At 34.7% G+C, this 23361-nt stretch overlaps 2 protein-coding genes across 5 annotated transcripts in view; one reads left to right on the top strand and one right to left on the bottom strand.

Annotated features, from left to right (window-relative positions):
- LOC117111274 (coiled-coil-helix-coiled-coil-helix domain-containing protein 7-like) overlaps positions 1 to 2169 on the top strand; it is a 15045-nt gene extending 12876 nt beyond the window's left edge. For both annotated transcript variants that reach the window (XM_033254189.1, XM_033254188.1), the window contains exon 3: positions 1208 to 2169. In XM_033254189.1, the coding sequence (XP_033110080.1) occupies positions 1208 to 1306 (99 nt within the window). In that variant the 3' untranslated portion in view covers positions 1307 to 2169. The remainder of the gene's footprint in view (positions 1 to 1207) is intronic.
- Positions 2170 to 5829: 3660 nt separating this feature from the next.
- Positions 5830 to 23172, bottom strand: LOC117111272 (serine/threonine-protein kinase MAK-like). Of its 3 annotated transcripts, none has more exons than XM_033254183.1 (13): positions 23024 to 23172; positions 20384 to 20577; positions 19760 to 19814; positions 18603 to 18724; positions 17849 to 17928; positions 17490 to 17622; positions 16276 to 16447; positions 15520 to 15687; positions 13853 to 14444; positions 13602 to 13688; positions 12515 to 12643; positions 11672 to 11771; positions 5830 to 8210 (listed from the first exon to the last, which is right to left on the bottom strand). In XM_033254183.1, exons 2-13 carry the CDS (start codon positions 20482 to 20484, stop codon positions 8192 to 8194), a joined length of 1758 nt encoding a protein of 585 aa, XP_033110074.1. In that variant the 5' UTR covers positions 20485 to 20577; positions 23024 to 23172; the 3' UTR covers positions 5830 to 8191. The 3 variants fall into 3 exon arrangements, with proteins under 3 accessions (XP_033110074.1, XP_033110075.1, XP_033110076.1); XM_033254184.1 differs by lacking the exon at positions 23024 to 23172 and adding an exon at positions 22320 to 22436; XM_033254185.1 differs by lacking the exon at positions 23024 to 23172 and adding an exon at positions 20887 to 20989.
- Between the last annotated feature and the right edge of the window lie 189 nt (positions 23173 to 23361).

The raw sequence follows: 23361 nt of genomic DNA, 5'->3' as shown, positions 1-23361 counted from the left end.
ACGAAGTTGTCTAATAAGTTATTTTTCATTGGTTTAAAATGTAAAGATATAAATTTTCAACTTTACCGAAGCTTAAAAACATTCCAATGAAAGTTTACATTCGTGTAGCCAACATCATCCATTCGTACTTAAACGTTTAAAATAAACAAAAAATTTACCTTGCTTGAAATTCTGAGCTCATAAATCCAAAAATAGTACAATTATTCTTGAGTATGATTCAAATCAAGAATAAAAACAACCTGCTAACAAATTAATTTTGGCAATGAAGCTCAAATACTGCCCTCAATGGTTCACAGTATTTGATGATGAGCAACCAAAATGCAGAGAATGCATGGACTTAGTAGATGTATTCATTGCCTCTGTAACCGAATCAGAATCTTGCGTTAGTCATCATTAGCTGCACAATGCTTGGCAGAATTTCCTCTCAGTTTGGCTGAAGGCAACTTTAGTGTTCGCAAAGCGGAAATTAGACAAATTTCATGCATTTCACGTTATCTCGTTTACATTCTACATTGAGAGAACTATAAATTTGTCCGAGTTTTCATCGTTGTAAATCTCGCAAATGTGGAATCTACAATTCTAGATCTTGCAAACACTTGATTTCACTATCGCATAACAATTCCCAAATACCTAATTTATACTATTGTACATCTCATTTATCTTTGAAATCTACTTCTCCGAATCATAACTGTTTTCCCCATTAATTGATCTTACAAATTATTGATTCAAACCATTGCAGATCCATAAACAGTTTTTACCAATTGTAGATTTTTTGGCAACTATATATATTTTTTCTGTTTAGATGTTGCAAAAATTTACTTATAACATTGTAGGCCTGCTATAGATCTGATCTTACAAACACTTTATTTTATTTTAATTATTTTTTTGCCATTTGTTACTTACTGTAGTATTTATATAGTGCCCTTCTTTTAGGTTATATAAAATCCTTTGTTATCCCTTGTTGTTGGGTCCACATACTTAAGAGTTGTTGTCATATTGGTGCAGTAGCAGGCAAATGAAATATTACAGTGCTTACTACAGTTACTAGTGTTGGTATTAATTGTAAAAGTAGCAACATTTTCAAAAAAAGAGAAGGTAAGAGAAGCAGTACTCAGAGAGTAATGTTCTTTTACAATCTTTTTGCTAGGCTGTCTTTTACAGTTTCTTTAGGTATGATTTATTATTAACTGTGTTTTTCTTTTTTCAGGGAAACTTTGCTCTAGATCGTCGAAGAAACGGAATTAAACCAGCATTACCAGCCAAAGAAGAGAGAGATAAAATTCTAGAAAACTTGTCACTTAAATAGTAATTTGATTTGGGTTGTATATGTATTACATGAGGGCGCCATTTACTTCTTTCTGCTGCCAATTAAGTGTCGGATTGCAATTGAAGTTCTAAATTTCTAATTTACAATATGGAGTAATGAAAGATCAGATCTTCAGTGCAGAGGTCTGTTGAAATTGGAAGTACCCTACATGCTACAGCTCTGTATGAATAAATGTTGTGGTGTTCAATGGGGACTTGTGTAGCATGAGATGTGGTCGGATCTATAGCATGAGAAGGAATCCGCTGAGCTCATCTGTATGTTTACAAAAATGTTTCTATACCAATGTTGCAGTGAGCCCATTTATTACATTATTTGTAATTTTCATGTAAAATGAACTCAAGCAAAGCAAGCAAAAACAGAAATATACTGGAGGGATTCGTATGCTAAAATGTGGATAGAAAAGGAACTCTGGAACATGAGAGGCAGATCATTTTTTAGTGACTCGCATAGTTGAGACTAACATATTAAAGGTCTTTGTTTTGCATGTAAAGATAAATGTAGGGACTGAATGAGTGCACCACTAATGAATCTTTCCGTTAAGCCCCGCCCCTTGGATACTGTTGCTAAGGTCCCACCAAACAACAATGTAAAAGCATATGTGTGTTTGTGGGACAACACATGTGGTTGTATTAGACACACCCATATTCCCTTAACTCTGTTCTGATTGGTCAGTTGTTGAGTTTGATTGGCACTTCTGGAAAGGTCTATTGTTAAATGCACATATTAATGAGTTTAGAATTTGTTGAAGTACTGAATTTAGAATGTACTGTAAATAAATTAATGTAAACAAATATAAGGTTCTGATATTCAATAAAAATGATCATGAACGTAGAAAGAATGAACCTTTTGTATGTTACTGCGTGTATAATGGTTATTTTAAACAAAAAAACAGATAGTAAGTACATAAAAAACTCACTGCTCCCTATGTTCTAATCCCTCTCTCAAACCTCACTAGTTGCCATTCTCTGCCATTTATTATTACTTGCTATTGAATTGTTATTGAACATTTTCTTTTTGTATATAATTTAAATAGTCATGGAATAGTATCTGTGGGTGACTGAATCAATTTCAACAATATCAAAGAAAATTCAATTCCTAACTATCGGAAGACTAGATGGTCTTGCGCATTAATGGTAAAGCCGGGCGCTCACTGAGTCAACCGTCGGCTGACGAATCCAACTCCACTCCTTGTTGGAGCTAGACGATGCAACACCAGTCTGCTGATTGTCGGTGGCAACCAGGGCATATTAAAAAAACGATCTGTTGCACACTCCTCGTGAAGTTCCGTTCTCCATGGAATCGTGTTTTTCCGACTACCTTCTGGCGAAGTGAGTGCCCATGCTTTACACACACCATAGAAGTCATGCGTAACTGATCCAGGGACTACAAATAGAGATGTTACTCACTCACCGTAACACACGCCTCCAATTCAAAACCACTCTTAAGGGAAGCCACGCCTACACAGAGGTGCCCAAAGGCCGCCGAAGTGGCTAGTGTAGAAATAAAATCTTGAAAACTACCCAACTCATTGCTGTCAGCATTGGAAGCAACAGTTGAATATTTCTAAGTAAAAGGTAATTATCTTGGCCCAATTGATTTAGAATTGCTGTGTATTTAAGCACAAGTTGCCTATTTTAATTAAATTGTTGGTGACGGGGCCTATACAGCTGTTGAAGTATAGTGGCAAGAGATGCTAGGCTTTGGGGGAAAAAATGGATATCAACTGTGAAACTTGCAGGTACTATGTCATTTGTTAGCAAACTTAATCTACAAATTTCAAAAACATCAGCAGTCGCCTTTTAAAAATATTTTTGGGAGGTGTATATGAGCTATTGCGAAATAAACAAAAAAAAAGGTATCCTAAAAATGGTCATGGATATTAAGAAAATGACTCTGCTATATAAATATCTGAAGTGGTATTGCTTAATTTTTTATAACCTATTAGTATTTAAACACAAGAGCTACCCAAGCCTGGAAATACGAATCCCAGTCCACCCCTGAAGAGATGCAAGAATCTGCAGTTACCACCAATATTCAGTTGAGCTATCATGCTCTATGGCAGGGGCGGATCCAGAGATGTCCAAAAGGGGGGGGGGCCGAAATTTGGGCCGATCGAGACAACAATGCCCTAGGGGGTCCGGAATTTTTGTGTTCTAGGCACCCGAAAATAACATTTGAGGCGTTGTGGGCTATCATTTTTTTCTTTTTCCTTCTTTTTTTCTTTTTTTTCTTTTTTTCACCTCTCAAAAGGGGAGGGGGGGGCCGGGCCGGGCCCCCCCCCTAAATCTGCCCCTGCTCTATGGTATTGCATTAATGTGCACCAAATAATTACCTATACGTCTCACCTACATTACAAATATTACTGTATTTCCTCTGGTATAAGCCCATCCCCCGCCCCCACTCTTTGAACACAAAATTGGGCCAATTATTGGGGGTTTGCTTATAAGCGGGGAATCCCCTTTTGTATGCCCAATTCAAAGCCAATATTTGATGCTGTCTCTTATACACATCTATTTGTAGATTAAGTTTGCTAACAAATGACATAGTACCTGCAAGTTTCACAGTTGATATCCATTTTTTCCCCCAAGCAGAATACATTACAAAGATTCATTACTTTTATAAAATAATAATAATAATAATAATAATAATAATAATTTCATATCACAGACATGAAACCAGCAATTAATTTTGGCCTAACATTTGATCCTTTTAAATGAGTTATTAAAAGTTATAATTTAATTTTTTATCTTTCCCTTTTCTCAAACTCAATTGTCTCCTGTATCTTTCCTATCCACATGACTCCTTTGAAAGTTCAACCCCTTTCCCTACACATGTGAAGAATGCAAGAAATTATTAGTACCTGCTTGCTTACCACAGGAGTCTTAAAACGGGGTTGGAGGTGGGTGGTCGCGAACGTGAAGCGGTGGTTTGAGGGCAATTATCTCACAAAATAAGTGATTGTTATCTACTTTGGCGTGATCTTTTTTGTTTCTAAACATTGTCAATTGGGGAAACTGGGGACATGAGATTTTTTAGGGGGATGTGAGCTTTTTCATAGATATTCTACTGGCTTGTCAGCATTACTACCGTTACCTACATCAACCTACAATCCTACATCAAGGCATTGCACAAAAAAACGGGACCATAAATCTTGGCGTAAAGGAATAAATCTTATTCAGCAGATTCCATTTTGGCCGGAGGGGTGGCATGTTTGCTGGAGTATAAAACCACTAATGATCAACCACCCATTATATCATGTAATAAATCTCCTGTACGAATGTCAAGTAGACTAATGTCAGTTACAACTGTCAGGTAACTTCCATTATTCTCAAGGGGTTAATTATATTGCTATATATTTTCCCCATGGTATACTTGGGTTAATGAATAATATCCTAATGCACTTCTGGCACTCTCATTTAAATTGATTAATAACTGTATCTGTACATCCCCAATTTTGAAATGGATGCTGACTTTTACGATAGAGTTTTAACTTAAAGTGTATTTAATTTTATTTGTGTGTTTTAGGAAGACAATCGAACTATGAATTACACTGACACTTAAGCTTAAAAAATTTCATCTGGTTTCTACTATGTATAAAAATGAATAAATTACACTCCCCCCACCCCAAAAAAAATCTTGCGCCCCTAGTCTTCCTCTCAGGCTCGGGCTTCATCCCTTCCCACAATCCACATTTAAAGAGTCCACCATATTTTTCAATCCGTTGTTAACAGATCTTCATTAGACAATGATGTTTCTGTTGATGTTTGTTGTAAATTACCATATTTATTCTAATAAACATCCCACTTTGAATTGACACACCCCCCAAAGCCTTATTTGCAATAAACGCCTCCCTAGAATAAATGCCCTGGGCATTTATTTTTTACCTCGAATACATGACATTCTCAATACATTTCATTATTGTTATACTCCAGTAGAATTACATTTATTCTAACCCTTTTCAACATTAAACTCAAAATGTTTATTTAAATAAAAATGGTAATTACATATTTGCAACTGAGTGTCTAAAATAAGATAGAGATTGGTTCTGCGAAATGAAGATGTCACCACATGAACTTAAGAAATAACTAAAAATATTATGATGCTCGATGCTCCCTTTTTCCCTTTTTAATCTTTCTGAACAATTTTAGGTTTCTCATAACTATTTGTCAAGGTTTAACAATATGTTCAAGCTGTTTCCAATTGAATATCAATTCATTCACACACAACCCCCACCCTCACCCTCACCCCTCCCATCAATGGCAATCCTGGATGCAGCCCTACCTTGGACTAGGGCCTTTGCAGCCACCGACCCAAGTCACTGGGACAAAAAAGGCAAACTCCACAATAAAAAGACATTTTTACAATGAATGATCATTATGATGATGACGACGATGATGACAATACAATTCATTAAAACATACAACATTGTTAATAGTGTACAGGTATATACCATCAGATTATATTTTAGAGAATTCTAGAAAAATTATAGAAATACAACAACATTTCTCTCTAACTTGTGGTTTTATTTCTTCAAATCCAACAAGATACAGTACTATTGATTAAAATCTGGGTCACATTTCTTACCTAAATGTGAATTCACTCTCAAAACATAACACAGGGATATTACTACTGTATGTTATGTTAAGTATTCAGTGGTGATACCTGGAGAATAAGTTTCAATGAAACATACCAAATCATTCAAGCATAATTTTTTTTACTACAAAAACCTTTCAACTGATTGCTAGTCAATTTAAGGGACTATGACAACAATAAAGGAATGGTAGATGCATTGTTGAAAAAAACAAAGATTTTTCACTATTCCTTAAGCTGGACACTCACTGCCACAAAACTGATTTTAATGATGATCGCTTCAGACTCCTGTGAGTGCCCGACTTTGCATTTATAACTTGTTTGATTACACTTTGGACCTGCTAATTTTAAATGATCTCACCGATTAAAATATACTAATAGCTATACAGTATTTACATTACATAGCAACTAAAAGAAGTCTGAAATATAAAATGACATTAAACTCTGTACACAATTGAAACTTAAATATGATTGTTGGCATATGAATACAAGGAATGTGAAGGAAATTCTTATTTCATTTTTTCTATTATCTAGCTACTTATTTTTCTTCCGACTTTTGACTGGAAGTAGATGCTAAACAATGACATAATGGACCACTCGCAGAATATGGACGCTCAAATTTTCCACGAATATTTTCCGCGGAAATTACACGATTAACGGCAGTAGATTTCTGGATGGTACTGTACATGACAGGATTTTATTAGCTCTGATATTTGATAAAATGATTTTTAAAAAAAAAATCAAAGTAACTTTTAATGCACAATTTTCACGCTAGCCTAGAGGCAATTACTGGTGTAACACACTTTCAGGCAATCATGTTGTAGTGATGGGATACCTACTTGCTATTGTCAATTTGTTTCCGTACATGTTTTATACATGTTTTTTAATAGATAAATTTATGCAGAAGCATGTAATATCATTTTTGTACACCACTATTGTACCTTGAACATAGGCAACCTGCTTTTGGTAATGTTGGTTAGACACTGTCTCGTGGATGGAAGTTTTAAGATGTTGGTCCCATGTACATAATGTCTTTACGTATGCTGTGGCATCTATCTAAAATGCAGGGTGAAGTGGGAGGGTTCAATGATTAAAGTGAAGGGAGCACAATGAGGTGATTTTTAATTACTTGAGCACAATTTTTTGTTTCGTAAATTTCTAGTGGGGATGGGGGATAGCTTTTTTGTGGTCTCCCCCCTCACGTGTTCTGCACCCCTACCTATGCCACTGTGTACATGTGCCTAAATGATATATAACACTAAACCTGTTATCCATTTTACATACTCAACTAATAATGTAGAGCATATTGTATTTGAAGTCAACAATGTAACTAGGATCTATAGCTGGATGTAGATAATTACCTGGTTCACACAATAGAAAATGTACTAATTATATCTGTTCCGATATTTCTCTACCAAGATTTGTTGCTTTCACATACAATTAATATGCAAACAGTGAAGATACGCGCAACACCAAATTGAAACGTAAGCTGCACCTTATTACTATGTGCACACATCCTTGCTAAATCTCGTAAACTTTACCGGCCTTCTTGAAGTCTGTTTATTTACCAAGCTTATCTTTGGTATTCTTGCAAAGTAATATATTTTGATGAATGAAATATCCTTACTAGGGAAAATATCCTTGGTACAATTTCTTAATAATTAGTTCACTTCTATCGTGTTAATCAGGTATTAGATAAAAAAATTTATATGTACAAGCTAAAATTTAAACATGGATAAACAGTCACAAAGAAGATTATGTTTGGGACAAGACTAGTCCTTCGTCACTGGCAAGTCTATAAATATGCGTTGTTCAATTAAAATTGTTCACAATGACATCAAATACGCATCTATATTATCAGAAGGTATTTTGATCTATACTAATGATTAATAAAGATAATTTGTACAAAGTCTTTTAGAGGTTGAAAATGAAATAAGAACAATGGTATATTAATATGTAACTTAATATCTTCTTTTACTATGAAATTTACCACTGGATGTTTAAAAAAGAAATGATAAACTAAATGGTACTCAAACAGCAACAGATTGTCTAACAATGTTGCTCATGAAGCTACAACCAGAAATGGTGACATAATTAAACTACCATCAAATTGTTAAATAATGTAACTAGTAATAATAAATAAAATAATGCCACAAATTAATACATGATCACAGTCTCTGATTTGAATGACTATTTCATTATTCAACAACCAACAACTTTTGCGGCTTGCATTTCTAGTACCTCAAAATCTTCTGTAATACTTGGCCTTTCCTCTCACCTTATACCACCATATCTAAAAATTAAGACAAGAATTATAAACAAAAATTATTGTAAAAGTCATTTTCTAAAATTTGTAGCATTACAATTAGTAAGTCCTTCGCAACAGCAAATATGGAACACTTGGCAATTAGCGGAGGAGCCTGTTAGGGGGTCAGGGAAGATATTCCTTGTGGGACATGCACAGACCCCTGTCGACAAAGCCATGACATGACATTGCCAATCCCTATAATGCAGTTACTTGGTACACATACTTACATAGGTTAGTGTTTTATACCCAGGACACTGACCGAGGCTCTGGGAGTCCCTAAGTTTCAGTACCCTCTGTCAGACATGTTGGACCCCCTTCGTCACATTTCTGGAGCCACCACTGATGGAAATTACAGGCCTAGGCATGTAGGGATATTTTTAGTCATAAGAAAAATCGTGGTTTCTGACATGACCCTGGGATTGAACAACTGGCATATTAACCACCCATCTACAGCTAGACTCCAATATATAATACAGTATTAGTAATAAGAACAAAAATAATTATTAATAATAATGAAAAGGTGCATTTTATAAATAACAAATTAACAAGTCTGTACATTTTGCATAATCAATTAACAGCCTGAGGGCTAGAGTGTTCGCAAACACTGTGAATCCTAGCAAACATATGGTTGACGGCTGAACAGTTAGTAAACAATATTCTGTTAAGCCCGTAACCGAATGCTAAAGCAAACACTAGTTCATCCTAGCAAGCTTGGTTATTTATATTATATTTTGTTATAATCTTTGGCTGAATAAAATATGAATAAGGAAATAATGTGGGATTGGTTCTGGGGTGTTTATTTGAAGATCATATGCATTGGATATATATATCTGTGAGGTTTTTATTTCAATTCTTGAGTTGTTATTTGAACATTTTTTTAACAAATGAATAAAAATAAATACAATTCTTGTTTGTCTACCCTGATCACAGCCAAATATATGTTGATAATTATCAGAATTTGATATTTTAAAACACAAATAAATTTAGGAGGATGAGTCTTGCAGTGTTGTAAATTTTTCACACTATTGATAAGGTAAAGTACACCCAAAGTCATCATTAAGCTTTGTCTACACTATAAAATGTTATCTGACAAATAAATGTGATATGCCCATATTTGGGTGTAATATAACATCACTATGCCCATATATGGGCTCATCACACAATTTTGTCACATACAATTTGATAGTATGGACAGAGTGTAGGGTTTGGTGAGTGGAGTTGAAGATTTTGGTTGTAAGAAACAACGCCCCAAGCAATGACAATCACAGCTCCAAAATAACCAATGCCAAGCTTTTCATTGAATACATTCAAATACACATCAAAGGAAAATTGGTACAGGTAGATCTGAATGGTGAGATGATTATATAAACACTCAAACAGGGAAAGGGGAAGGCCTGCATCAAACTACATAGACATACGAAAGAGCAAAACTGGGCTCAGGAACACTATTGAGATAAATTCTCTTATGGAGTATAGGAAAAGCTGGAAAAATTCATTTGGTTATCACCATGGGGAGGGGGGCATTAAAATAAAAAGTAAGATTGTATAAAAACTACTTATACAATTTTAACTGTTTACAAGACAACATATTCAAATATAATAGCAATGCTATAAATGTACAATAGCTTAGTGAAAGCATGTTTCATATGCACACTAAATTTTAAGTGATCAAAAATTAATAAAACAGTCATGTGAATGAAAATGTTAAAAAGGTAAACTACAAGCATTTTCTGTTATGGTTGACACCTCTAAACTTGCCACCAGAAGTGAACCTAACAGAGCACCCTAGATCACAAATTTTAAGACCCTGGATTTATAAGTTCATAGGTCCCTCATGTTTGGGCAACACAAACATTGTTTTGGAATAATAGTATCTATTATTAACATGACAGATTGTAATATAACAACTGGATGGGCTGGAAGAGACAAGCACAGACAATTACACAACCAGAGGGTAGCAAAAAATGTGTCCCAAAAAAAATAACATGGTAAAGATAGGAACAAAACTAAGTGGGACCAATTGTACATTGACAATAAAAGGCGTATTGGGCTGACATCAAAATGATCACCTTTATTTTCCATCCAACCACGAGAAAGCCTGTTGGTTGCCGTACCTACAACGACAGATTGGGATGTTTTATCATATTTTTATAATAGTCCATTATACAATTCTCAAAAGATAAATGTAAAAGATAAAAGTATAAGTGTGAAATGTATCTCTGAAAGCTGGCATTAAATATATTGATAGAAGATACTACAAACAACTAATAAATAATAAAGGAACTGAAGGAGCAGACTTCATGTTTGAAGTAAGCTCTTAATCCTGTTTTCCACTAAGCGAATTTATTCGCGCAAATCAAAGTCGTCGGTTCGGTTCCTGAGCTCTGATTTGTTGCGCACTTTTTTCGCTTTGCAAAAAGTAGAAACAGTTTGAACTACCAATTTCGCTGAAGCGAAAACGCCGATAGAAATGTGAATGTTCATGAGCCAATGCTTTTGACTCGCGTGAATAAATTCGCAAGTGGAAACAGGCTTTACAGCAGAAAACACTATATAAAATATCAGGAGTTATGAAACTAACAGAAAATGTTTGTCAGGCTATAATAACAGAAATGTATCACCATACTTATAGTCTCTCCATTGCTATCAGTTTGACAAATATCTGTGGTTTGCACATAAATGGGCATGTTGTCATGTCGCATCAATGTATGGCAGGCCTCGAATTTGGGGATTTTATGGGCAAGGCCAAATGGCCTCCGGTATGACATGATTTTGAAAGGCACCAAGGCCAAAATTTCAAATATGAAAGGGCACCAAGGCAAAATTTGATTTCCCTCAGTGCTAATCTCTCACGGATGCCTTGATTCGTAGCCAGGCTAGGCCTCTAAACTGGCCGTCATCAACTAGATTAGCTGAGTGTCAACCAATTAGGTTAATTTCACACGCTTGAGCTGCGATGACGTCAGATCACCCAAAGCTAGCTAGCTGCACAGCAAGCACGTTTACTGCAATTACCACTCGAGTCAGACACATGCGCACACAACGGTAACCGCAAAAACAGTTCGTATCAACACACATGGAAATTCTCTCATGTTCTGTCACTGCAACCTTATCTACACCTAGGCTAGCCTGGGCGACCTACGTTTTGGCTTTCGTGTTTTCTTTCAAGATTTGAACGTTCTTATTTAGATTTATTTTACGTGTCAAACGATCTATATTAAGCGTTGTGAGGGCACCAAGGCCATGGCTGCAAAAGGGCAGGCAAGTAGTGGGCGTCGTCGTGCTTCATTTTCAGGGGCACCAAGGCCAGCTGGGAGGGCACCGTCGGCAATGGCCGTGGTGGCTGCCGTAAAATTTGAGGCCTGGTATGGGCAGATCACAGGTACTTCTCACTTAGCCCTTGTTATTTTAGACAGAGTAACTTTTGTTGTCTGGTGCACACTTACTTTGAGGCCCAGTCTGTACGTCCATGTACTGCTTGAGCTGGTCTCATACTGGTTGAGTTGTTACTTGCTGCAGGCCTTGTTGCCTTCCATGAACTATAATCTGTAAGTATTTAAACAACTCCATTATTATCATGTTTTGCGCAACCTATATAATAAGAGGGAGACACCCAGAAATCGGCAGTCGTCTGCACTCACACAAAAAAAAAATTCTCTCAGAAACACATCTGTAAATTCAGAAAGTTTGCATGGTTTTACTACTGTACAATTTTCTTCCAGAATTTAGCTGCCTATATCACTACATGCAGCAAAATATAGTACGTGTTAAGAAAAATTGTTAACACATTCGCTGCCAGTGTCGAGTATACTCGTCCCACTGGTTCTTCCTGAGGGCACTGGGGACAGTTATACTCATCAAAACTGGAGTAACATTCTAGTGTTTATTACTTCATTGTTATACATTGTAGAACCACAGACTTAACGGCTGGTAGTTCGGGGAAGATACACCTAGATGATAACTAACATGCAAATAACCTATGTATATTTGTTGTGTTATGTTACTGGCAGTACAAAAGACTGCAGAAGTGGGGGAAATGAGAAAACAGACAGTTGGCAGAGGCAATAAAGAGTATTATTTCACTGCCAGTGACAAGTTTACACCCTAATATTTTCCCGCTAATACATGTTATTACCATTATGATATGTGACATGATGAAATTTAAGTATTTCTGCAGTTATCACTCATGTACCCTAGATTTGTGTGTGAACAGTTGCTATTCAGAATGGTGTAACTGTGTTAATTATGTTTATTTTCAATTGATGAGAATAATGAAACTGAACACCTACCACTGACACCTTGCACCCTACCACCTTGAATCTCTCTCTGACCAAATGTTGGCATGTAACTGCTACCACCATAGTTACTTCCACTGTATCCACTATTGTTCCTCCGACCATAGCTACTTGACCCTGGACCTAGTGTTTACACGACAATGAGACAATGATTGTCACAAAAAATGTCCCCATCAATTAAAACATTTATTAACACTTGCCTTTGTGAAAACCCAATTAATTTTATCCGTCCATTCAAAGCTTGTGGTACACCAGGTCAATTTGATGTATTAAAGAAAATATATCTGAAGTGATATTTTGACAAAAAATTGGTTTCCAAAAGTTTCTAATGAGTTTAATATGTATATTTCATAGTAGCAAAAGTTCTGAGTTGAGTAACCTAAGGTAATCATTTTTTGAGGCACATTTTGTAAAGCTATTTTTCAGAATTGATAAGAAAACCAACACAAAATTGATCAGTTGTTTACCTTTAGAAGCGATTTTCCCATTAGTATGTTTTAGACATCTGAATTTTAAAATGATCTTACTCCGGTTTTACTCAACTTAAGAACATGATTTAAAGACCAAAATAAAGCTTATAGTCATCTATCTAAATATTATTGTTTTGTTATTGTTTTTATTTTACTGTATTTTATATATTGTATGTTTAAGACATCCTGTAATGGGCGATTCCGCTGTTAGATGTAATTGAAATAAAATAAAATATATCAATAACTAATTTTTCATTTTTTGTACCACAAGACCCATTTTGTCAAAACAGCTCACAAATGTGATACTGTACACCCATATTCGTGTGTAATATGACATCCATCATGTCCAAATATGGGTACATCACAGAAATTTGTCACATAAAATTTGATAGTATGGAAAGAACTTAATACACTGGCCATCTGTTCTCTTGCACCAGTAGTGATTTCACATTATCCTACAACCTCAATAAATCCACCCATATCCTAGTTATACATAGTACACACTACTGGACTTTTAGTTGTTTGCTTGATCATTCTAACATAAAATTCAGCTACAACATTCACTGTTCATTATTAATAGGAACTCTTGCACTAGGCCTTTCTTTACTTACCAAATATACTGTTAGTTCTTCCTACGCCTGCTTTGACTGGGGGTCTGCCTGCTGGAGAATCCTTCAATGGACTCTTCGAGTTCATTCCTGAAAAGAGAAATGTCCACAACTTGCTTCAATTTTAGCAATCATTTTTATGCACTAAATGATTCTATTACAAGTAGAAATAACTTGAGTTAATATAACTTAAGTTTAAAACTTAACAGAATTGGCAAGTATCATTAGTAAGAAATAACCACTGTATTCCTTACCAGGTAGGTAACGTGACTGCCTAAAGTAAAACTGTTTCGCAGATGAAGCGGACGAGTTACCAGACTCGAGCAAACGTCGGGCAGCATGAGATTGCACTTTGTTAATATTACTATAAGACGGTTTCTCTTTTGGTTCAAATAAATCATCATCACCCCAATCAAATGATGATTTTTGTTTTGCAGGTGGCTGTCTGGTTATTGGTGCAACAGGTTTATTCTTAATGGAACTCATAATAAAATCAAAATCATCTTCTATATTGTCCATGTTTGTTTTTCTAGCGTTTGTTTTTGTAGTGTCTGTTTTCGTTGCTTCAGCTTGATCCCAGTGGCGCCTTGGTTTGTTCGCCGGTGCAACTGCTTGTGCCGGTTTCTCTTTCTTTTTGCCAAGTGATGATAAGAAATCATCTAAATCGTCCTTTTTGTCCTCTTTCCTTTCCACTTGAGATGTCACATCTTTATTACCCATCACATTAGGCTTGGGGTTTTCCTGGCCATAACTGTATTTCTTTGATTCAATACTTTGTGGCTTAGTTTGAACTGGGGTTTTTGGTCCAAGATTTTGTCCAACTTGAAAGTAAGGATACTTCAAACACTGTAAGTTAAAAAAGTTAAAAATAATTACTTTATAATTAAGGAAGTACTGTATATGTATCAATATTTTTAAAACAAAAACTTAATACCAATTATTGAAAATATAGTATAATATTATAAACTAACTTGTAATAATAAACAAGTTAAATGATTAGAACCCTTGACACAGTTGAATCCGGGGCCAAGCATGAAAAGCATGCTGAGACACATACATAGTTCCCGTGAATAATCACTACCCACTCTTAACACCTCCGCATGTTTCCTTAATAAGGGGTTGTGAAGTATTTATTCAAAGTTAAGTATGTATTCTCAATAAGGTGTTGTACAGCACTAATTCCAGAGCAGAACTTATTTGAGAGAGGGATCTTTTGGATCATTTACACTATCCACATGCCCACCTCAAAAAAATTACTAAAGAAGAGCATAGGCTAAATTGCTGACTTGAGAAATAACAATTTCCAGTGTGAAAAAATATATTTTATGGAGTATTTAGTCATTAACAAATACAGGTGGTTTACAAGAATGGAACAATATTATTGAAGTGGTATTCTTCTATTTTGTCTTACAGTACGTTTAAGACAGTTCTTGCTCACTTCCCAACACAATGGCGGGGAAATTGTACGTTGCCTAACCTTTCTCTAGTGCAAGGCTCTGTTAACAATGGACATCACAGAAGGTGATCCATTGCCATTCACATATTTAGATTTGTTTTGTAGTCCCATGTAGGTTTGTCTTACATCCAGGGACGTCAAGAGGGGAAACTGTAACCGGGGAAAGGATTGGTGTGGGCCCTCAGTTACAAGCGAGTGTGAGAAAGATTGCGCTGAAGGCACAAAATATCTTTTTTGAGGGGTTCTGTCAATCTCAGGAGGTCCATTATTAGGGAACCGATGCCACTACTTAGGGACCCATAACAGTAATTATTTTTGAAAAAAAGTTTGAAAAAAAAAATGCTACCTGCAAATTTTTATGGGCCCCCTGGTAAGCTTGGAATCCCCCCAACCCCCACCCGGTCTCGGTGACACTGCATGTACCAATTACTGAGAGTAAGAAGGAACTACATTACACTACTTTACCTGCGCTGCTGTTGGCCTCTTCTGTGGGTTCCAATGGAGCATATCTCTGAGTAGATTGAGAGCCTCCGGGCTGGCGTTACCAATCAGTGATTTGAAAGGTGTAGGCACACACTGAGGAAACTTGAAATTCATCTGATTTGCTAGTTGGAAACCTTCTGGCCAATCCATCTATAAAAACATTTATTTCAAATTTCGTAAAACATTTCCGGGTAAAGCTACATTTGTATAACTAGTGTAAAATGTAGCTTAAGAGAAAAACACATTTGCCACAAGTAATGCTGAGGTAGTCTTAGGCCTAATTTCACAGTTTAATTGCCAACCACCATTCTCTCATTCTTGCTGATTGATAAATGGTTTCCACAAGTCTAACAAATCTACAATTTAGGTTAATAATGCTTCAAATTTATCTTTTGACGCTTGCAATGTTGCCTTTGCCAAATAACATGCAAGAAATACCAACTCTATTTTTATTGTACAATAAGCAATTTGTAGTGAGGATAACGCTTCAAATTTATCACTTGAAGCTTGCAATGTTGCCTTTGTCAAATAACATGCAAGTACAGTAATACAAACTCTATTTTTATTTCTAAAAAGCAATTTGTTGGGATGGCATCATTACGAACAACCAAAATGTTAACTAGGGAATTGACTCCCTCGTGTTAAAAGCTTATTTTAGATATTAGACTTGGATGGACAGTCACAAGTTTGATAACATGATGCTATATGAAATGTGAGTAAACAATAAAGTAACTAAACCTTCTTTGGTGTTCCTAATACAGAGCACACTTTGAAGATTTCGTCCACCTCACTACTGCCTGGGAAAAGTGGCCGTAATGTGTATAATTCTGCCATTATGCAACCCAGCGCCCATATGTCAATCGGAGAATTATAGTTAGTAGAGCGAAGTAGTACTTCTGGTGCGCGGTACCTGAAAGTTTACAAATAATATGAAATAAAAATAGTAGCCAATAAGTATTAGGGAGGGAATAGAGGTCTAACTTTCAGGTTGTCTTTGAAACGCAATATTATCTTGAAAAGACTAGTATGACCATGACTTAGACGCTGTCCTTCACGAAAAGCGTTCTTTAAAGTTGTTTTAATCCAACACATTCTGCATGTAAAGAATGCTTGTTTGAAAAACTCAATTCATATTATAATTAGAACCCCCAATAACTTACTGGTGGTAATATTGTGTTTCGAAATCAGGATATTAGGACCTCTTTCCATTTTATAATCTTTGCTCGCTTCAAGATTTTTAATGTTGGTTCTTAAAGCACTTTAATTTCACTTTATTAGAGGTTTTCAAAAGCACTTTATTTAATTTAAAAGTGGTTTCTAAGAAGCACTTTATTTACTTAACTTAAAGTGTTTCATAAAAGGACTTTATTAATTTTATATTTCTTGAAAAAGAACTTCAATATGTTTCACTTTCCCATTTAAAAGTCACTTTGAGTGTTAAAAAATATACAAATATTGACACAAGCTACTGCCCTGTATGCAAACACAAACATATCCATAAAATGCATCAAATCCTATGCAAATACATTCCATTATTTATCCACAGAAAACAGATGTTCTATGGACAGTGACTGGACAAGATTGAATCTATCTATAAACTATATTTCTCATTCTTTCTTCTCTCTCTAATGTTTAATTTCTTGTTCATCTAGGTTTACAATTCCTTCTTCTTCTCTGTCTACCTAATATTATTGAACAAGGAACAATAATACAAAACAACTCATCTAGGAATCATCCTAAGCCTACTATATGCATTACAATGGCCTGTTGCTAAACTTGGATGGAACGATGCATTTGCGATGTCACCACAGATCTAGTTGAAGGTGCCTAAGGCTACGTCCGAGCATGCACCAGATTCGTAATTTCAGAAATGGGATATTATGTAATCGTGTATGCTAAAACAGCTCTAACATTATATAAAATTGGTAATCTTCTCCTTTACTGTCACATACCATCTTGTTGAGACATAGTCTGTATATGGTGGCCTTGAGCGGATCTCTCTTACAAGACCAAAATCAGCTATTTTCACTAACTCTGGTCCAGTACATAACAAATTCTCTGGCTTCATATCACGATGAAAAAATCCTAAAATTTAAATTATAAACTGTTATTTATTTTACTATTTGGAAAAGACTTATTAATTACTGTATATTCACTTTTTTTACAGTATACAAAATATTAAAAAATTCATATACAGTATTGTACTACTATCATCACAATATCCAATTATTTCTTTGTCACTAATTCTAAAATCTGATATTTGCATGACTTAAAAGAAATTAACACTTTGCTTGCTTCATGGTCTACTTACCATGTTTGTGAATGAATGCTAGCCCTTGTAAGATCTGATATAAGATGTTCCGTATTACAGACTCTGGTAATAAACGATCTCTGAAGACGTAAAAACATTACAAAATTGAACATTTACATCTAGATCTATAGTACTTGGTACAAGTTACATAACAATAATAAAAGTAAAAGTACTAAATATTAGCTATATATTTCTGTCATTTCATTTTCACTTTTATCCACTGAAATACACAATAAAAAGTTCTTCTAAATGAAAACATAAATTTAACATTGTATGCGAAACCAGAAATTGAATCATTCTATTAAAGGAAGATTAAATTCCTTAATTAAAATGCTTGCATTTTGTATACCTAAATTAAATTTCTATCAAGGCCTTGTACAATTTAGAATCATTAAGCATGCATGCACCATCATATTTATATTAACTTATTGTTACTGGTCTGAGTCCTAGTCATAAAACTAAAAACTAATTTTCTCAGAAATCCATTAAAACTCATTTACAATCATGCGTGAGAAATACAACGTACCGGTAGACAAAGTGCCTTACTCAAGGTCACAAGCTACGTGCAACAAGAAGGAATTTGAGGTTAAGAAAAAACAAACTGTTGCTGCTGCACCAAACCACTTCTAATAGTGTGTAGGGATGAAATTATTGCAGGGTGGGATGTACGGTGGTTACATTTTGAATCGTCTTATTTTCAAAGACAACTATACTAGTGTAGTGAATGGGAAGTGTTCATTGTGTTTTTTCTTACCTATCTTTCATTAGCTGATATAGGTTTTCTTTCATGAATTCAAAAATAAAATAAAGATGATCGTTTTCCCGGATAACTTCTTTCAATTTCACAATATTTGCATGGTTCAATTTGCGTAAAGACTGAAAGAGAATGATGAAATAGGAGATAATTGGAATCATTACCCTTGCCTCTCTGAAAAAGAGGTGAGAGTGTTGTAATAGTGCGCATCTGTGTGTGTGTGTCTGTCTGTCTGTATGTGTCCTTTTGGGTCCATAACTAGACCATTTTACTTCAGATTTTCACACCTTGACAATGTTACATGTATTTTGGTCCTCCACAAATTTGGAGCTGATCAGAAGCAAAATGCAGATTTCAGAACGTTATTTATATATTTTCTGGCCGCAACAGCCAACAGAGCCAACTCGAGCGGATCATTTGACCGAGTCGTTTGGCTAGGCCGAGCCGACTCGTGTGTCAACCTCTGGTTGGCGGACTGGAAGCTGTCCAGACGGCGTTCTAACTCGCCCGATTGATGGGCTTGCCATGTGAGGCCTATGCTGCCCCACACTATGATAAAAGGAAGTAATTGACAATTTTTCAAAAATGAGTTTTTTAGTCACTGTCAAAGAACTAATAATTTGGAACATATTGATATATTTGAGTATGTTCAAATGCAGCTAATTAACAAGTAATTAGCAACACAAAAAGGAAGAGAGAGACTAAAAATACGGTAAAAACCTCCAGAAAAGGAAGCAGGGGACAAAATCAACATGCTCCATATTCATTAATTACTCAAAGCACAAACATCAGTTGCTCCTTTTGTTATGGTGGGGCAGTATGATGCTAGGCTTCGTTTGACGGATGGAGCTGTTCAAGGAAATCGACTATATACATAAATATGGTTTGTTCATGTGAATCTAGTAATCACAGGAGCTACACTGGTGTTAATGTAGCTTCCTTTAATAGCGAATAATCACAAATAATGGATTCTAGTTGTTCTTATCAGTTGACTGGAATAACCGCAGCAGGGTCACAATGCACATCATGACCCCCAATAAAAATATGGTGCAACTGGTTTGAAAATGTGTAATCTCAGATTATAAGTATTATCATTGCAATCTGTACTTTGTGGCAATAGTTTACTGAGTGAACATATTAAATAAGGTTATATTTACCTTTACTTCCCGCAGTTCCATACATTCATCCCATGAGTAATATTTCTTCTTCATCCTGAATAAAAATTATTGAGTCTAACTTTAAAAATGGTAATCTTTAATTAGATTTACTTTAATAATATTAGTAAATAAAATACTTAAAATATTTTTGGTGATGTACAGGTTACTAAGAATTACTGCTTTTACATCTAAGAATAGTTTTCATCAATTGTGAACATGTTCTAATATAAAATACAACATAGTTTATGTTAGATATATCAAGATTATACCCTAAGGTAAATTTAATTTATAATTACTTTTAATAATTCTAGTAGTCTATAATAATATATAACAGGCTACTAAGAATTAATGCATTCATGCTTAAAAATTGTGTCACTTAATTATTAATTAGTTGTAAACATCTCCAAAGTGCACAGCAAACAAACATGTCTGCTAAGCATACAGGAGGCCAAATTTAAAAAAATTATGTATCTTGAACTTATTCACTTCCCTATTCCATATCAATTATTTTGAAACACCGTTTTTAATCAGGAGGCAAAACACACATAATTGAAGAATGATATTACAGTACAGAACTTGGCATTAGGCCTACTATTATGGAAACTTTACAGAATAAATTCTTACTTTTTGATAGCAACCATTTCACCAGTCTCATTACTTTTGCCGAGAAGAACACTGCCGTATGTCCCATCCCCCAGCTGTCTCATTGTCTGGTACCGATTCATGGCTTGCAGTTTAATTATGTTTTGATTTTAAAGTACAGTGTCTATAGTATCGTCAAATATTTGTTCCATGTCTTGGCTTTATGTTTGAAGAACCTATTGAAAAAAATAGAAATCATTTTAAAGAATTCGAGATAAGTATAGCTGATGCTAGACACTATAAATTAATACACATTTAAAGAGTATGGTCAAATAATTTATAATAGATTTAAATCCTCTCTAATGTACTGCAGCCAAGAATCTTAGAAACAGCAAAATACTATTAATGATAATAATAATAATATTTAAATTTCCTCATTAACAAATATAGGAGGAGGGCGAATCCAAGGAAGAACAAGGTTCCTGTACAAGGTTTGGCAACCCCACAAAATTAAATATGATAGAAAAAAAAAACAGTCACACAACCGCAAAGACAGCCTGCAGAAGTACAACGTCAGATCATTGCTTAGATTAACCATGTACTGCACGACGATAGTAAAGATAGTTAATGGAGTTACAGCAGTTACAGTAGGCCTAATGTATGTATACCGATGGAGAAAACAAACAATCTCAGATGCGAACAAAGGATCAAGGCTTACTATAAATGCTGCCTTTATTTGTAGTATCTAATCCTAGGCTAGAGGCTAGGCCAAATTGACTCATTACTAACAATATAAATTAAAATTTTCAAAAGAAACAAGGGTTGAAGGTCAGCTTAATATTAAATTCATAATTTATTTATTCTTTCTTTTGACTAGATAATTTTCAATACTAGCGTACGGTCTCCCAAATGGCCCAGTTACTTTCTGAAAAATATAAACATAATTAATTAACAAAATTATTTTTAAAATAATTAGATAAGCATTGTTATTGAGAGAGGTGAGACGTTTAAGCTGTTGGGCTATGTGCAGTGTGAAACGTGCATAATGCAGTACTCCTTTGGAAAAGAGTAGGGATTTCCTCGCTGTAGTCACCACCAGGAGGACCCCCCCCCCCAATGGAAATAATAATAATAATAATAATATGTTAGATTTATATAGTGCTTAACGCTAACAAGGCTTCTAAGTGCTTCACATTACTACCCCCGGAAATAGACTTCTTTAGATTTTTGTGGGTCATCCTTGATGTTTACACAGAATATTATATCCAACAATTCATTTTCAGTCCATTTGCATCACAAATTTTATAGCTACTCTAAGAATAAGATATGTTGACAAAATAGCTGTGGACAAATTGTTTAATCTAAATCATATCTATTTGTAGCAAAGACAAACCAAACCAGTCACTGGTTGCAAAAATTGATTTTTATTTATTAATACAGGGTTAAAAAGTAGAATAATTAATTTTTCTTCTTCTCTGTTGTTGTTAGGCGCCTTGAGGTTGTGTCAACGTGAGGCGCTATATAAATCCAGAATTATTATTATTATTTATTTAGTTCAAACATGTGGCTGTTTAAAGAACAAAGTTTATGATTTTTACATTTCTCAGGCATAAACCATCACTAAATTGTTAAAAATTGTTGTTTTAACATTGAAAATGGGGAAAACAACAGCATAGCATGATATATAGATATATAAAACTTAGTTTAGTCATGTTTAGTGCAATAAAACAGATTTCAAAAATTTCAGCATGCTTTGGCTATTATCTCTGAAATGGGATTTGCGACGAGTGACTGGTTTGGCTTTTCTTTGCCACATTTTAGCATAATGTATGATTGTCAGCAATTTTACAAAAACACAATAACTCCATGAGTAGAATAATAGGTTATCTTGGAAGTGGTGATCTTAATAGTGGCATTAAAGGTTTGTTTAATACCAAAAAATAGGTTTTTAAATAACGTAGGTTATTTAAAAACATACCTTATGTTTCTACATTGACAGTATGAAAAAATTAATTTTCTTTGCCACATTTTAGCATAATGTATGATTGTCAGCCATTTTACAAAAACACCAGAAATGTAGAATATGTACAGTCTGTTAAAATTCTGATGTGCCCATCTGTAACCATCCTCTACAATTAACCATTACCATTAAAAGTATGGAATAGAACTTTTCAGAAATGGCAAAGCCAGACTAGGCACAGTCACCTAAAATACAGTAGCCAAATGAGTAAAGAATTAGTTGAAATCGGACTAAAAAAAAGTAACTTTAATGTGGTGAATTTTTAAAATTAGGATAAAAGTTCATTATCTACAAGATTATGACACAAGATTAATGATGATACTACTCTACTAGGCCTAGGCTAGCTGAATAATCAAAATCTTATTATTATGCTGCTGAAGTAGGTCTGTCATGGTTGTCATCTAGCTGATTATCAGCCATAGGCCTAGCCTATCTATCCTATATATACTACTAAGTACTAAACTTGGTGTACGCCTAGGCCTAGGCTAGTCTACCAAGGCTCGCCTAGGCCCCTAGACTAGGCTACTAAAGTAGTAGGCCTAAGCTAGGCTACCTAGCGAGATTGGAAAAGGCTAAAAATGTAGATTTATTACTACTTATATAGTATGGAATTCTACACAACATCGTATATAAACTTGGACGTAGGTTATTTAAAAACATACCTTATGTTTCTACATTGACAGTATGAAAAAATTAATTTATTACATGAACAAATAATGTCCGTCAAATCAATCCATACGTCCCGAAAATGACTGATGGATCAGCTTGGCCTATATATTATTGCATATCCATAACAACAAAATATACATTCTACGTTTCCCAGCACAGCGCCACCAATATAAAGCGAGTACGACATTCACAGTCAAAAATCAATAATTTAGTCTTGTCCTTAGTTTAATAATATTATACAGTAATAATAATAATAGACCTATCTTATTTTGCTGTTTTTAGCATTATTATTTTGTCTTGTTTTTTATTTCAGCAATTTTTATTAAAAATG

Source organism: Anneissia japonica, unplaced genomic scaffold (genome assembly GCF_011630105.1).
Source record: "Anneissia japonica isolate Jap-2015-1 unplaced genomic scaffold, ASM1163010v1 scaffold287797_len360924_cov175, whole genome shotgun sequence".
NCBI classification, from domain to species: domain Eukaryota; kingdom Metazoa; phylum Echinodermata; class Crinoidea; order Comatulida; family Comatulidae; genus Anneissia; species Anneissia japonica.
This window is presented reverse-complemented; position numbering and strand designations above follow the sequence as displayed.